The following is a 16,312-nucleotide window of genomic DNA, read 5'->3' on the forward strand; positions in this document are numbered from 1 at the left end:
TTAATTTGATAGTCATGTGCTTATTACTACTATGCAACAACTTTGAACTTTGCATCATAACTTCCTCGTATAGTTTATTTATTTCTTACAACTTGCATTTTTCTGTACCAGAGTTCATTTTTTTGCTGAGTCTACAATGATATAGAGGTTTGGTGTATTGACGATTATTGATTTGTCACGCAGCTGACACATAATGTTGTTTCTACCAGAATGAAGTTTGTTTTAATGTTTATTTAATGTTAACAACGTCCATATAAAAATGTTCGTTGAAACAACAATGTCAGACAGATGAGAAGTAAAAGAGAAGAGGAGTATAAAGAAACTTTTCCGTTTCAAAATTCAGCAAACTTTGCAAGAATTTTGGCTTATTTGTTGTGTACAGTACAGTAAAGCCAATTTTCTCACCTGAGACAAGAAACTTTATTTTGGCGACTGGCTATTAATACGTTTTTGGAGTTAGTACTACCAGGAAAAATAGTAACATCAAGTTCTTCTAGAGGCGCATTCTGAGACGATTCTTTATATTTGAAATTCAATCAATTAGATTCATTTTTCTTACATTCTATGTCATCTAGCTTGGAGAAACAAAACAACAAAGAGAACTAAATATGACTTCATCAGACACAAGTGTTCCGAACAAAACAGTAGTGTTGGCATACAGTGGTGGATTAGATACTTCTTGTATTCTGGTATGGTTGATCGAACAAGGCTATGATGTCATTGCGTATTTGGTATGTACGAAAACCCTTGCCCGTATAATTAGTCTGAATCCCAGACCTCTATAGATATACTTCCTATATTTCTTATAAGAAACTTTTTTCGCTAGAGCTAGAGTATGCCCAGCTGGCACACAACGTTGTTTCAACGTTTATCTAATGTTCATAACGTCCATATAACGTTAGATGAACGTTGAAACAACGTTGTGTGTCAGCTAGAGGATGAGCAGAAGTCTACCGTATAATAAACCCCGCGTCCGATATTTACTAGACTTCCTCTAGGGAAAAATTTTTCGTATAGAGGAATTATATTTAAAGAAAGTTTGCGATTCAGTCAAGTTACTTCGAAATCCATTCCCGTAGAGGTATAATCTCTGAGCAGATTTTGATTACTACAATCCCGATTTATAAAGCCCGAAGGGTTAGATGTCGTGCTTCAAGCTTATTCCAAGCAAAAAAAAAGTAAAAAAGTTAATATCGCAAAAAATATTGCTGCTATTGTTTTCGAAAACCCCCGAAGCTTCATATTGGTCAAGCACTGAAATTCTATTGTGATGTCATGTACCTAACCTCGGCAGACTTTTCAGCCAAAGCACGCCATCTAGCCCTTCGGCTTTATAAATCTATGGTATTATCTCTGAGCAGATTTTGATTACACCGCGCCGGCATGTATTTAGCACTCTAAAGGTCATGGCTCAGAAAGAGAGACCTTTTCATAAATTACGTTACAAACATCACTTGCTTTGTTTTGAAATTATTACCGTGGTGATGAACTCCCAGCGGACCTAAAACTACTTTCTATTCATAAAAAAATCATTTAATGTCTCAAGGGACATAATTTGAATATGAGGCAAGTGATGTTCGTGACATAATTTATGAAAAGCTCTATTGCACCAAAAAAGTATTAGATTCAAGTCGTTTTAGCCATTGAGTTTAAAGCCCGAAGGGCTAGAGTAGAATCTCTAACCTTTCTCAGGCAAGAAAAAGTGAAGCCTTAAAAAATGCGCCGTATTTTTGACGACAGATTGAATCTAGCAATTCCTTTGTTTACGATTGATATTTTTTTTTAAATTTAGTGGTAAATTTTAGTTTCAATCTGTCATTCGTGTCAAAACCAAGCGAGCCGCTCAAGGCCGCGCAACTTTGGTAGGATTTGTTGGCTTCAAATCCTACCAAGGAGATTCAATTCTAGTCCTTCGGGCTTATACTTCATTGGTTTTAGCTTTCGCTTTCAAGCAAATGACAATGCGCTTTTAAATATTTTGGATGAACAATCAGATCAGATCATCCCATTCGCCATATCGCTATCACACGCACAAAGTTATAATTATCTATTTTGAGATTAAACGATAAACGTGAGCACTTTGTTGCAAATTTTAAAAGCTTTGTCTTTTGATCATGTATCTTTTTTTTTTGCAGGCAGACGTTGGACAAGAGGAGGACTTTGAAGCAGCACGTATAAAAGCTTTACAACTGGGTGCTAAAAAGATTTATATAGAAGACTTAAAAGAACAATTTGTAGAAGAATTTATTTGGCCTTCTGTTCAAGCTAATGCTATCTATGAAGACCGATACCTTCTTGGGACAGGTGTGTCAATCCTTTCCGTGCTGCTGTCGGCACATGTATGCATGTTGCCGACAAGAGCATTTTCGATTTCTTTGCCGGTGTCGGCATTTGCCGACAAGAGAGCCCCAAGAGAGATCTCAGCCTATTTCAAGTTTATTGAAAGTCCGATTTTGAGCTAGATTTTATTAAATAGCACAATTGAATAATTAAAATATATGTCAAAGATGTTTTTCATAATTATACGTTTTGCAATTCAAAGTAAACACATATCACTTATATTTCTGATATTTTTCAGAAAATAAAGCTAAATGTGATGATAAACTCTATAATCGCTCATGTCGGCATATGCCGACATCTGGCAAATAGGTCGAACCTTCATTTTTTTCCGTGGTAAATTGGTCGAACCCTTAAAAAATACGAACGGCATTTAAAAGGTTAAGTTCTGTTTTAAACAAGTTGTTCCCAAGCTTCTTGACGTGTATGAATTTGAGTATTTGTAACTCGAACTCGCGAAAATTATCAGACCCTTCTGGTAATGAACACGCTCAAGTCACATAAGCCTCTGTACATAAGTCAAAATTTTTAAAGTTAAACAAATTTGAGCTCCATGTGGGTCGATAGAGTCTCCCTTGTGACCCCCCTCCTGGAAATTTGAATTAATCGCCGTTGGAAACTTATTCATTAGAGAGAGGGAATGGTAATTTGGAAGAGAATAGAAACACTCATTAGGTGTGAAAATCTTATTTTTATTTCTCATTTAGCTTTTGCACGACCATGCATTGCGCGACGACAAGCAGAAATAGCAATCAAAGAGAATGCTGGGTATGTTTCCCATGGTGCAACGGGAAAGGTACATTGTTTACTTATTCGTCGTTGATATGCTATTTTGTAACTCGTACAATTGATGGGAAATTCCCAAAAGACAGCCTTACGAACGATTTTTAAAGTAAGATTTTAGGTACATGTAAAAAACGCTTAAAGACAGCAGACCTAATTCCACACCCCAAATACTTCGTCACAAATAAAAATCTCATTCCCTAGAATGAATTTCTAGCTTATTATCGAATTCTCGAACTTCTCGAACAAGAGAAGCCATCGTAGATCAGTTTAATGGTAAAATAGTTAGTACAATTTTAGGCCAACTAATACTAATGTTATCTTTTTCTTAAAGCGATATCGTTACTTAGGTTTGTTGTAAAACTTTATGATGAATTTTATTCCATTTTTTAGGGAAATGATCAGATTCGTTTCGAGTTGACATATTACGCACTTTATCCGGGCGTCAAGGTAGGAGGAAGCCTGCCCAAGATACCCGTGTTTTATTACCCTGTTAGGCTTTCAGGAATATAGTGGACTAAAGCATGACAGTCAAAATCATCATTTTATTTAGTGTAGTTGCAACATCTATTAAAATTTTGTTTCCTATTAATGATATTCATGACGTAATGTTTATTACGGAAAGACCCCGTATTTTGTCGATTTTGTCAGTAGTGACGATTTTAAAACAATGTTTCTTTAGCTTAAATTGTCCACTACTGGCCAAAACCGGGGTGTTTCCCTAGTAAATATTACGTCATAAATATCATGAATATACCTATTCTTTATTTCAGGTCATTGCACCATGGAAGCTTCCAGAATTTTACGAGAAATACGCTGGACGATTAGCCTTGTTTGAATATGCAAAGGTTTGTTTGTAGACTCGGTTATCGAGTCCCCCCCCCCACATTTAGAAATTTTCGGCCATTTGATGGCTTTAAAAACTCTTATTCGAAATCCAGTTATTTGAGATTTTGGTGAATCTTGGTTAAATTTCCCTCAGTTCCTATTGGCAGATGGTAGTAAGACTCGGCACTCATATTGTCGGACCTACAACATATGCCACCCTTTATCTGAAGTACCCGAAATACACTGTAAGGTTGTACTTTTAAAGGAGTGCACTGTAAGCGCGTATGTTTTTATTTATTTCTATTTTTCATATAACAGGAGCGAAATATTCCTTTACCGGTGACCAAAGACAGCCCTTGGAGTATGGATGCTAACTTGATGCACATCAGGTGAGATACATTGAGCTAAAGAAGAATCTTTTAAAACGCTCTAGCCCTTGGGAACCTCAGCGGTGAGATACGCTCACTGAAATTACATACTGAGATTACATTATGAGGGACATTTCCTTGCTTACAGACTTAAATGCACCACAAAACATACATTTTATGACTGCTCAGTTTTGTTTTTACTATAGTACTATCTTGTTTATTCTTTCAGTTACGAATCTGGAATCTTGGAAGATCCTTGGGTAAAAATTTTATTTCTCTAATCTCTGTGTAGTACTAATTAAAATCCAATAGAATTTTAAGTCTGTCCACGACAACTGGGACCCAATTGAATTTTGAAAGTGCTTAGTTTGATGATGTAGTAGCTTGTTGTCAAACTCGAACCCAGTTCATGTGCTTGCTTTTAATGAATCTCGTTTATCAGTAAAATCAAAAAGTGGTGTAAGTAGCTCTGGGTGCGAGGCTTGTTGTTAGAAATTAACAAACTGTCTTATTTTCAGCGCGAAGCACCAGAAGATATTTATCAGATGACTACAGATCCTGCAAAATCACCTGAAAAGGTATTGTCTAACTTTGAAATGCTGCAACAAAATTGACCAAACAGTCAATCATGAGGACCATTGACGTCCAAAATGCTTGATCTTTCTCGGTTTAAAAAGTTGAAAGCTTGAAAGTTTTCCGCCTTGGACCACATCCATCTAATGTAAACGTCTCCCCCGGTTATTAATTTGACCCCCTTCCCCTGTTCTTTTTGAAAATATTTTTAGCTATGAAAAGCTGACGAATTGTTTTAAGTAGCCTGGTTTTAGTATACATTACTTCACTATGGGGTTTTTAGAGGTACAATCTCCAACACCCGGCAATATATATTATTTCCGCCTGATTTTCGAGGTGTATTATCAAAATCTGGTTGTAAACTTCGCCGTAAAGTATATAGATAGAGTCCAATATTTAGCGTGGATAGTCCAATATTTGTAACGATTTCGCCGTATACCAATTCCCCATCGCTCCTTGCAAAGTTTGTGAGAAAATCGGACTTTCGTTTTCCCAAACTTTACTACAACAGTTGACGATAAGATAAGAGAAACCAAATTTCATTTGCAATTTGATTCTTTTTTAGCCAAGTACAATTGAGATTGATTTTAAGAATGGTATGGCTTCTATTTTTGCTTTCTTCTAAAATTTTAGTAATACCCTCAAATTACTTGGTAAATTGATGTTTGTTAAGAACTTGAGATGTCTCCTCACCTATTCGTCGGTTGCCCAATTTAATTTGCTTTGAATCGATGTCAAAAGTTTGTTAAATGGAAAACGAACGCAACTAACTTGGTAAAAAGGAAAGAGACGAGAGATCTTGCGGATTAATTAAATTACCAACGCTGAACTGAGGTCGTTCTTTTGAGCATGGCTCATGCTCTTAATCTGTATCTTATAAAAATATATCTGTGACATCTTACTTTTCATCTCAGGTCTACCAGTGACAACAAGAGATCTGGACAATGGAACAACTCATAACAAACCATTCGAAATGTTCTCTTATCTCAATAAAATAGGGTTAGTACACGCTTTTTTTTTTATAAGAATAGTGTACTTTGACTGAGGGTCAAGTATTCTTAAGAAATTGCCAAAATTGAGGGTGAAATATTCTTAACGTATTCTTATTATTTCAGAGAAAAATTTCTTTCCTGGACAGCTTATCTTTCATCCATGTTTATTTTCACACGAAACGTAACACACACGAAAGAAAGTACAAAATCTCTTTTGTTAAAATTATCTGTGTCACTTTTGTTTTACCATTTTCTGAAAAATGACAGTCTTATTCTTATCAATTGACTAAAACTCACCCTGGAGGGTATTCTTAGGGTATTCTTACGATTTGGCCAATTTTCACCCTAATATTCTTATAAAAGGTATTCTTATAAAAAAAAAAGCGTGTAGCTCAGTTGTTCAACACTTAATTTTACTTAATTTACAATTGCATTATTTTATTGCAACACCATCGAGAAACGAAAGGAAACGAAAATATTCTAGGCCTGAAGAAATCTGCTAATTTTCTAAATCCGAGACTGTATTTTTTGAAGGCTTAAATCCCGGACCATACTTCAATACACCCTCTTCTCATAGACCCACTGGAACCTCTTCCAACTGGAATAATCGGTCAAAATATCATCCTCAGAGGAAAGTTATACCCTAATTTTTGTCATCGCTGAAAATAATCCGATAAGCAAATTCTCACTGTAAGATATTGTGCTGTTTTTCTATACCATATGAGTTGTCTGGCTCGAAAACAACGGAGTCCAATTCCCCAGTCAAAGAAATATAGGAATCCCCATCGAGTTGCCATTTTTACCCCCACTGGCTAAAAAATTCCCACCGGGTCGGTGAGAAGATGTGTTTCAATGACTTCTTCCTTACCATGAGTATTAGAGGTTGAGCTTTCAAAGAACATATCAACCTCTGACGACGAAGCATATAAATTTTATCTTCCTTCTAAAAAAACAACCATTTTTTTCCAGAGGAAAGCACGGTATTGGTCGCATTGATATTGTTGAAAATCGAAAGATTGGTATGAAATCGAGAGGTGGGTTTTTTTTTTACTATTCCAATCTGTTTTATCGAATTAACGACTGGTTTTTTCTAAAAGTAAATCCCCTTAATCTTGAAAAATGAGCACCTTTAATTTTGAATATACACTTTTTATGAGAACATCCCAAATTTTGAAGCCTTTGGATGTTCCTAACTTTTTGAGTTTTAAGTCTAAAAATGTTCTTAGGATGTTCTTATTTTCACCATTTTGTGAGTATTTTTGTGTGGTGTCCTTAGAAATTGGGTGGTTCGGCCAACGCAGCCTTATGTTCTTCTATAGCTTGTTCTTTATATAAAAACGTATACATGGTTGGAAGTTAGAGTCATAACGAGATGTCCATGGGATAGAAGACAAGGATACGTATTGACTGTCTTATCATTTTGACTTTTCGTTGCCTTAGGAATATATGAAACACCAGCTGGTGAAATATTGAGACATTCGCATATCGATATCGAAGCCATGACTATGGATAGGGTAAGATAATGTTATGTAAGATGAGTGAAAGTTTGTTTGAAACTAACTAACTGTCAACTAAACTTTGCGTTTCAAAAAACAGAGATAGCTTTCACACTCCCGTGTCATAGACTGGGGTGAAGCTCCAGCCTCACTCCAAAAATTGGCCAATTGTCCCAGGTGGAAAAATACCCTCTAATTTCAACCTCAATTGGAAATTGCCTTATGATTTTATCCTTATTTCTTTTTTTTAGGAATTGAGGAAAATCAAATCTTATTTGTCAACACAGTTCAGTGAACAAGTTTACAATGGTATGTCTTGTTTATTGGTGTTTTTCTTTTATTTTGGTAAATTTTGGCGAGAAATTGACCCTTACAACGATGCATTTCTTGAAAATTTTTGCCCCAAAAAACTTCTTTTTTCTTACATTTTACACACATATAGTGCACTTTCTCTCATTTCAAACCTGACTTTGGGAAGCCTGAAAAACACAGCCTTTAAGGTCACATTTACGGTTGATCGCTTACCTTGAGTGCTCTACCCCGGGATGATACAAAATGTTTATTTTGTAAAATTGAACATTTTGTCAAATACCTATGCTGCCCTCAAGGGTGTACACTCTAATCTAAAATTGAGATTTAAATGTGGGTAGTTTAGAGTTTATCTAGGAAGAAGTATTTCTAAGAAACATACAAGAGCAGCGGAGCCTCTTTAGCTCGATCCTTTATAACTTATCGAGCTAAAGAGGCTCCGCTGCTCTTGTATGTTTCTTAGAAATACTTCTTCCTAGATAAACTCTAATCTACCTAAGCTACTCGGGTTATAAACCTTACTCATAACTCGAAATTTCCTTAGATCGAACAAATTTGCTTGTCATGCGTGTTTGAGTTATGGAGACTCCCTTGCATTGAGGTTTAATTACACACCTAAGGAGACAAATGAATGCAACATTCCAACTCTGGATTTAAATTAAATGTTTTTTTTTCTTCTTTTTTTCAGGCCTGTGGTTCAGTCCAGAATGTGAATTTGTGAGAAAATGCATCAATGACAGTCAAAAGAATGTGGAAGGGGTTGTCAGAATGTCTATCTTCAAAGGACAGGTTTGAAATATCTCAATTTATCGACCCACATCGGGTGCTATTGGCGTTAATTTTTCGTCGCTGGCGTAATAGAGGCCGGCGTATTGGCATTGGGATCAAATTAGGGCCAGACTAAAAAGAATGAGCTTAGTCGTAACAAGGGCCGCCGTAAAAGGGGCCAGTGCTAGATTAGGGCCGGCATAAAAAGGGCCGACATGGTATTTAAGTTTCTGCTCGGAATAAGGGATTTGATTTATCTTTAGGCCTCCAAATTTGGAAGGTTTATTTCTCTGCACTCAACCAAAAGCAAATTTAATTCAGGGACGGTTTAATAACAGTTGTACATTGTTTTGTTGATAAGACTCCATTTTTGATACTATCAAGTTATCGGTTTTAACTCACGTCTTTATTTTCTGGCAGGTTTATATCAAAGCTCGAAAATCAGATGCATCATTGTACAACCAAGAGCTTGTAAGGTAAGGTGTAGTTAACTGGTCGTATTAAATACAAAGGCTATCTCATACTCAGTTCTATACCATCCTTGGAATACTATGTTAGCGGTTAAGTTTTGACAATAGTTTTTATGACACCCCTGTATCGATAACCCGATCAAAAGTATCAAAGATAAAAATTCACCCGATTTTTTCTCTCTGAAAGTAGACTCACTTCCTCTAAAAAGGAACTTCTAGACCTAAAAAAAATGGAAGCATGATTTTATATTTCTCTCATCTTAGCATGGACGTGAAAGGAGACTACAACCCTCAAGATGCTGCTGGTTTCATCAAAGTTTCTGCTCTAAGGTAAATATAATCAAGAGAGAGTTTTGTCCACATATTTGAAGCATGAAATTAATGGGACAGCTAGACAGGGGGGATTTCCCTGCGGAACTTTAAACACCACGGATAATTTTTAAGCGCGTTAAACTACAGTTGGAAAGTTGAGTTTTAAGTCTTAGGATCTCAAGATTTAAAAGTTTAAATTTGCTCCAATAAGGTTTGGAATATAGCCTAGAAGCCACTCCCCCACAACCCCTCAAAAATCGACTAAGTAAGTACTAAAATAGCAATTCTCGCAAGAACTCTAAATTCTGAGAAACGTTAAAATACACTAAAATCTCAATATATTTCGACCAAGATTATAGTGAAATGCCGACTAAGGAATGTTCAGGGTAACCGTCTATTATGATATTTATTACGTGATGTTTTCTACGGTAACACGCCGGTTTTTCATTAACAGCAAATTTTTCTCTACCTTTAATTTGTCAATACTGGCAAAAACCGGGGTGTTCCCGTAGTGAAAACATTACGTCATGGATATCACGAATTGAAAGATCTTTAGTTCTGATTTTTGATCCTGTACTGTTTTCTTTAGATTGAGTGAACACACACGACTCCAACGACACTTGCAACAGAAATGATCAAAATGACTTGATATAATTTGATAATGTGATCGACAACATGTATCGATCACAATGTGTATGTAAAAATTACTTGTAAGATAAATGAACTCCTACTCCGATATCGAACGTAAGATGAACATAAGACAGAAAGGATAGCGAGAGATGTTGGAAAATCCGAAATGTATGAAAACAAGAAGATCGGTGGGAGCGATGAATATAGATAAAGTTTTGAGATTATAAATTTATTTAAATTCTCTGTATTTTTTTTTTGCACTATAAATATAATTGTATTTACTATTTTTATTTGGATAAAGATCTTACCGGGTACTGTATGCAGGTTGTGTCAAATTATTCTGATTTTTTATCATCTATCGCTTCTTATCACTGATCTGTAACTACTTGACTGGATCGGGCTTCAGTCACAAAAGGAAGCGTGTCTTATGACCCTCGGACCCTTAGCGGGACTAAAAAGGAGAAAAAATAGGAAAATTTGGCGATTTTTACGACTCTTATTAGGACTAATTTAACCAAATTTTGATCTTTCAAAGTAGGAATTTTCCAATTTTTCCGACTCTTAGTGGGACTGAAATTTAATTTTCTGTTTTTTCCAACCCTTACAGGGACTTTAAGGCACTCTTAAGGGCGGCACATACCCGTACCCTTCACTTGCCTAAGTACCCCCTCCCGGGACTGACTGCAGGCAGAGATGAGTCAATCATTTCGAAATAATTCACAAACAGGGCTGTCATCCATAATGTTTTCTTTACAAATATTGTTCGAAAGGGGTTATCAGTGATCGTAATGAGAGAGACGTTGAATTCTTTCTTCCTCATCTCTTTTGGTTCAATCTGATTCAACTTTTCTTATGTTTGTTTTTCTAGATATTTCACCCTTTAATGTGATCCTTGATTGTAAGAACAGGGGAAATTCCCGGGAAATTCTACATTCAATGTTTTTGAAATTGGAAGGTGAAACGGGATGTCAGTGAGGTTTAAGGCAAAGCTTTGAAAATATGACTTTTACACAGTCAGTAACCTTTCCGAACGCGATAGGTACAATCACAGACCTGCAGCGTTTAGTGCCCTCCAATCCATATTACATTTTAAATTCATAATAAAGTGTTTCCCAGTTTTCTTTACGTTCTTACAGAAAAAAGGTTCATTCCCCGCCGTTGGAATGTTTTGTTTGAGTGACACTTTCTTGTCAAAATATTTTGGAACAAAAAAATATGTCAAACCTTACAGTGTAAACAGTGGTTCAATTAGTTCATTCTGTTTCCCTCATAAAGTTTGGAGAACTTCATCATACCTGATGGAACATCAGCTTGAAAGTTCTATAAAGATTGGTTCTACAGAGATTGCATAAATATTGACGCTAAAGATTTTAGCAGTATTATATTGAGAGAGCTATAAATGGAGGATTATTGACTCCCTGACAGCGTACAACATTACAAATATCTTGGAAGAAAGGCACTGCTGCTGAGACATTGTCGAGTCTGATAATACACACTTTTGCAAGAATATGTTTAGTCATTTGGTTTTATTTTCTTCGATTTTTTTGTTGATCGATGGATACAAATTACCATATCAGATACCTGGACCCAGATCTTTGGACGACAAAATCGCCATTGTTGGGGCGGGACCAGCTGGAATTCACATGGCATTACTACTGAAAGAGAAAGGTTTTGCCAATATTGAAATCTTGGAAAAATCAGATCGAATCGGTGGTAAATCGAACTCAATCCAAGATCGAGGAACTGTCCATGAACTAGGCACTGTCTATTTATCGAAAGATTACCAGATGATTAAAGATTTAAGTGAGAAATACGTGCCAGGAGATACAAGTCCCTTTCCACCAGCCTCTGTTTGGTTGGATAACATGACGGCGCCGATACCTTTTACAACGTACGCTGGAGGTTTTGTTGCAAAAACTTTGGGCATTACTGACCAACAAGCAATCATGATGGAGATATTGAGAGCGTTGACGAGATACCAGGAATTACATCGAGAAATCTTTGGTGAATATACTGGTGAACTGATGCCACAACCTTCCAAAGAGGTTGGTTTGAATTTTTATATTCAAATTCTTAAAAGCTTTTTCTACTAACTTCACAATGTGTAGCAGGCCTGGTCGAGCTCCTTCCCTGCGGGGAAAAACTTTGCCAAGAAAATGTCTTGGTTTGGTAAGAGAAATAGCCTGAAATTCACTTCCGAGTGGAAGTCTCAATCTCAGTGGGCAAAGCCAAGATCTTCCATCCTCGTTGGCTTTTAGCTCGACTTTATCCCTTATCTTCCTTATCTCACTACTCTTAGGTGCCAAATAAACAGGGGGGTTGGAAAATTTTCAAAATTTTAATAAACGGGGGGGGGGAAACTAATTGCCGGGGGGGTTGGAAATTGTACTTATGAAAACCCAAAAATAAGGTAAATATAGTCTAAAATCAGGCTTTTTGGAGCAAAATAAGGGGCCTTCATTTTGCCAATTGAAAATATTCTTAGAAATTAATAAACGGGGGGGGGGTCCTAATAAGGTCCGGGGGGTTGGAAAATTTTCGAAAAATTAACAAGCGGGGGGGGGGGCGTTTATTTGGCACCTAAGAGTATGTAACCAAGACAGTAAAGCAGTGCTTGAAAAAAGATGAAAAATTAATCCTATAATCCTTCATTCAAATTTTATGGTGAAGAAGCCCTATAGTATTTCACAACCCAGTCATTTTCACTTTTGTTTGATTTTACAGAACATGGAAAAAATTCGAGGGACGTTCTTAGAATTTATCATAAGGAACGGCCTTCAAGCACTTGTTCCGTTATTTCAAGCGTCCACAACATTTCAAGGATACGGACATATCGATGAAGTAGCAGCTCTATATGGATTAATGTGGAATACGCCGAATTTCATCAATGGCTTTAAAGAACGACTTGCTGGTAAAGGCTTTGGAGGTATGTAGAATCTTATCTCGTACCAAAGGCCACTTAAAACACTTTTTGATTTTACTAACGTCCCACGTGATACGATAGACCTTTTTAAAGGGACATAACAGTACTTGCTAAATTTGTAAACAAACTGTATGCTGCGGATACAAAATCAAAACAAATGTCACATGTCAAAAAAAAAATCAAACCAAATATGGCTAATTTTGATTGTTCAATTGTTTTACAAGTTTGTTTTGGACACGTGATTTTAATTGTTCTCTTTAATGACACGTGGTTCGCGCAATGTTTACATTTTACTACTTTAATGTCCCTTTAATAGGGAGGTTAAGTATCAAAGATAAATCAACGCGACGAACAAACGGGTTTTGACCCGCAACCTGCAGTAAACATGTGGACCTGCATTTTCTAGAATCCAGGCTAAAACAGCTCAAGAACGAAAAACCGTGAACATCTTCGTTGCTGAAAAAAAAAGATATAACATCTACTTTGCTACCCTTAGCATCTTGCAGAGAAAAGGCCCGTTCGTCGCGTAGATTTATCTTTGATACTTAACCTCCCTAATAACTTACGTTTACCAACATCACTTGCTTCGTTTTGAAATTATTGTCATGGTGATTTACTCCAAGCGGGATTTTATTAAAACTATTTTGTATTCATTTAAAAATCATTTAATGTCTCAAGGGACATAATCACCATGGCAATTGTTTGAATACGAGGCAAGTCAAGCCTGTGACGTAATTTATGAAAAGGTCCATTCGTGAGCGCTATCAAAATCATAAAAAAAGATCTAAGAGGCTGGGTTCGAGTTTGTAGAATCTTAACAACTTTCGACCTCATTAAAATCAATTTTAGATTTTGATTTGGGGGTGTGGGTAGCATTCGGGCGTAGTAGTCAAGAGTTTAATTGGAGCTCACAAAAAATGACTTCAATGTGCCAAAGAATTGATGGAAAATGGACAAAAATCTTTTCTTATGGGTGCCAAGAGAAACTTTTTTATTTTTGTCGCTTTTTTTCCTGAACTACAGTGGAATACGAGCAAATGTCCTCGTTCCTTCAAACAATGCCTTATATAAATTTGCAGGCCAATCTCACACTTATTTCTACCATATGTGTAAATATGTAAAAATCGTATATCTACCATATGTGTGGATATTAGAATCCGTAAATCTACCATATGTGCAGAAATGTAAAAATCCATAAATCTACCATATTAGTAGTTAAGGTATAAATACTATCCAGACAATTTAAAAAGAATGACAAATAACTATTAAAAAGCGACAAACCTAACCATAACTATCAAAGAACCATAAATTTGTCGTCCTCTAACTAATCCTCACTGCAAAGTATTATGCTATTTTTTAACATCCTCTCTAAATTTTCTGACTGAAAACAAAATAATTTAAATCCCCGGTCATAAAAAATACGGGATTATCAATCCCCATTGAGTTTCAGTCCGTTATTTTTACCCCCACTGGCTGAAAAAATCCTACCGGGTCTGTGAGAAGGGGGTGTTAAATTCTATAATTCGAACAAATTTAAGTTCCCCGTGCGCGTTCGAGCTCGAGCTATAGAGGCTTCACAGTAGCACTCTTTTAAAATTTATAGATATGAACATACTGAAGTCAGGATTCCAAAACTTGTGGGAAACAATCGTCAACAAAGAAAACCTACGTGTCACATTCAATGTAGATATTCTGAAGATCTATCGACCAATCACATCCGTTTATAAAACCAACCAACCTCTCAAAGAATCAAAATGTCGACAAGTGTGGATCGCTAAAAGGACTGGAAACGAGGCTTTACCCACATGGGAGAAATACAATTTCCTTATATGGAGTCCGGAAATGAAGGATAGTCTACACCTATGGAAAGAGACCGTAGACAAGGAAATCGACCTGTTTTCAAAGACCATGGAAAGTTATTTTACAGCATCGGTCGTGGATACTAGAAATATGGTTCGAGGACAAACACCGATCGACTATTGGGTGGACAATGTGGTCAAAAAACGAGATCACAGCGTATGGGCTCAAAGGGATTCTTACGGTGTTATTAACAGACATATGGGACCTGGTTATCAGTCAGGTAGTCTACCCACTGGTGATGATGGTGACGAGAAACGAACAACAGTGGTCTATCAAATGAGTCGAAATATCCCGTCCGAATCTTATTTGAAAAAGAAACTACGCAAACATTTGGACACTCTGAACGCTCAAGATTTGAATATTAAACAGTTTAAAACATGGAGATACTTTCCACACTATCAACCAAAGGATATTGAGGATGGTATTTTGTGGAAGATATTGGAGATTCAAGGACGTTTTAACATGTGGTATATTGGCTCGTCTGTATCATTTGAAAGCGTCAAATCTGTAGTAGAATATAATAGCTTGATTGTTGAAAATATGGAGCCTGTAGCAAGATAAATATACTTTTTTTATAAGAACAAATAAATTTTTGGAACTTTGAGCCTTAATTTGTTCTTATCCTGTTCTTATTTATAGGTTGTAATGGAGGTACAGTTGACGCTCTTGGATTTTCTTCGAATAAGGGAGCGTCGTTTATGAGAGTTTCTTGTTGACGGGGACTTTATTAAATTTTATCGAATAATGGCGAGCGTATCAGTCGAATTAGAGAGCGTAAACTGTATTTTAGGCATTGTACCCAATTTTTACTACTCTAACTTCTAAATTGCTTGAAATTCTGTAATTTTAAAATTCAGCATTGTTATTACTTTTTGGCGATTTTGAGCCTCATTGCTCTTTTAAAATTGTTCTCATAAAAGAAACAATGCTTGTTTCTTCAGAGCTCTTGACTGGGCGTTTTTTAATAGACAGTCCGCCATTATTAGGAAAGATAATCGTCAGCCGTGCAAAATTACTCGAATCTGATTGGTTTAGAGGAGTGCGATTAATCGTTAATTGCACTATTACCACTTTTTGCACTCTTCGGCGGGGGGACACTTTTGTCCCCTTATTCTTTTCTCTCCCAAGTCCTGTGTCAGAGACTTTTTTTTACTATACAGGGTGTCCCTAATAAAAGTATCGAGTTTGAACATGCGATTGAGTAAAAAAGTTTGTGTGTGTTATCGCTAAAATATAAGAACGTTCTCCATCACATTAGGCTCATTACAAAAGGTAGTTACAACGTATAAATTAATCGTAATGACAAAGAAAAAAGAGGGAGAGCTTAAAATACAATTTTGTGAATACACACTTAAAACTTTCTACTCAATCGCATGTTCAAACTCGATACTTTTATTAGGGACACCCTGTATAATAAAAAACAAAGACATTTTTTTTCTCCAATATAAAAAAGAACAAAGAAATTCGCATTGTGTACATAAGTTGCATTGCAATTCGAATGTCAAAAATTTTCCCTTTTTCTAAAAAAACTATGATTTACTAATGATTATTTACTGACGGTTACCTCGGAATCGTATGTTTTGTCGTGCAATTAACGATTAATCACTCGTAACAAAGGAGAAAATACCGTATAATTTGCACTCGTCCTTCGGACTCGTGCAAA

The 16,312-nt window shown here is 36.2% G+C and overlaps 2 protein-coding genes across 2 annotated transcripts; both read left to right on the plus strand.

The window, feature by feature from the left end:
* The first annotated feature begins 542 nt into the window (after nucleotides 1–542).
* Nucleotides 543–10,185, plus strand: LOC136805909 (argininosuccinate synthase-like). The gene is made up of 17 exons (XM_067062484.1): nucleotides 543–731; nucleotides 2,136–2,304; nucleotides 3,045–3,133; nucleotides 3,514–3,570; nucleotides 3,894–3,968; nucleotides 4,267–4,337; nucleotides 4,546–4,576; nucleotides 4,835–4,894; nucleotides 5,455–5,485; nucleotides 5,804–5,888; nucleotides 6,851–6,915; nucleotides 7,322–7,395; nucleotides 7,629–7,686; nucleotides 8,375–8,475; nucleotides 8,875–8,930; nucleotides 9,189–9,254; nucleotides 9,826–10,185. The coding sequence occupies exons 1-17, from the start codon at nucleotides 609–611 to the stop codon at nucleotides 9,869–9,871; spliced, it is 1,257 nt and encodes a 418-aa protein (XP_066918585.1). The 5' UTR covers nucleotides 543–608; the 3' UTR covers nucleotides 9,872–10,185.
* Nucleotides 10,186–11,092: 907 nt separating this feature from the next.
* LOC136805908 (uncharacterized) lies at nucleotides 11,093–15,260 on the plus strand. The gene is made up of 3 exons (XM_067062482.1): nucleotides 11,093–11,911; nucleotides 12,591–12,792; nucleotides 14,393–15,260. The coding sequence occupies exons 1-3, from the start codon at nucleotides 11,375–11,377 to the stop codon at nucleotides 15,208–15,210; spliced, it is 1,557 nt and encodes a 518-aa protein (XP_066918583.1). The 5' UTR covers nucleotides 11,093–11,374; the 3' UTR covers nucleotides 15,211–15,260.
* Nucleotides 15,261–16,312: the final 1,052 nt, after the last annotated feature.

Source organism: Clytia hemisphaerica, unplaced genomic scaffold (genome assembly GCF_902728285.1).
Source record: "Clytia hemisphaerica strain Z4C2 unplaced genomic scaffold, Clytia hemisphaerica genome assembly, whole genome shotgun sequence".
In the NCBI taxonomy this organism is placed as follows: Eukaryota; Metazoa; Cnidaria; class Hydrozoa; order Leptothecata; family Clytiidae; genus Clytia; species Clytia hemisphaerica.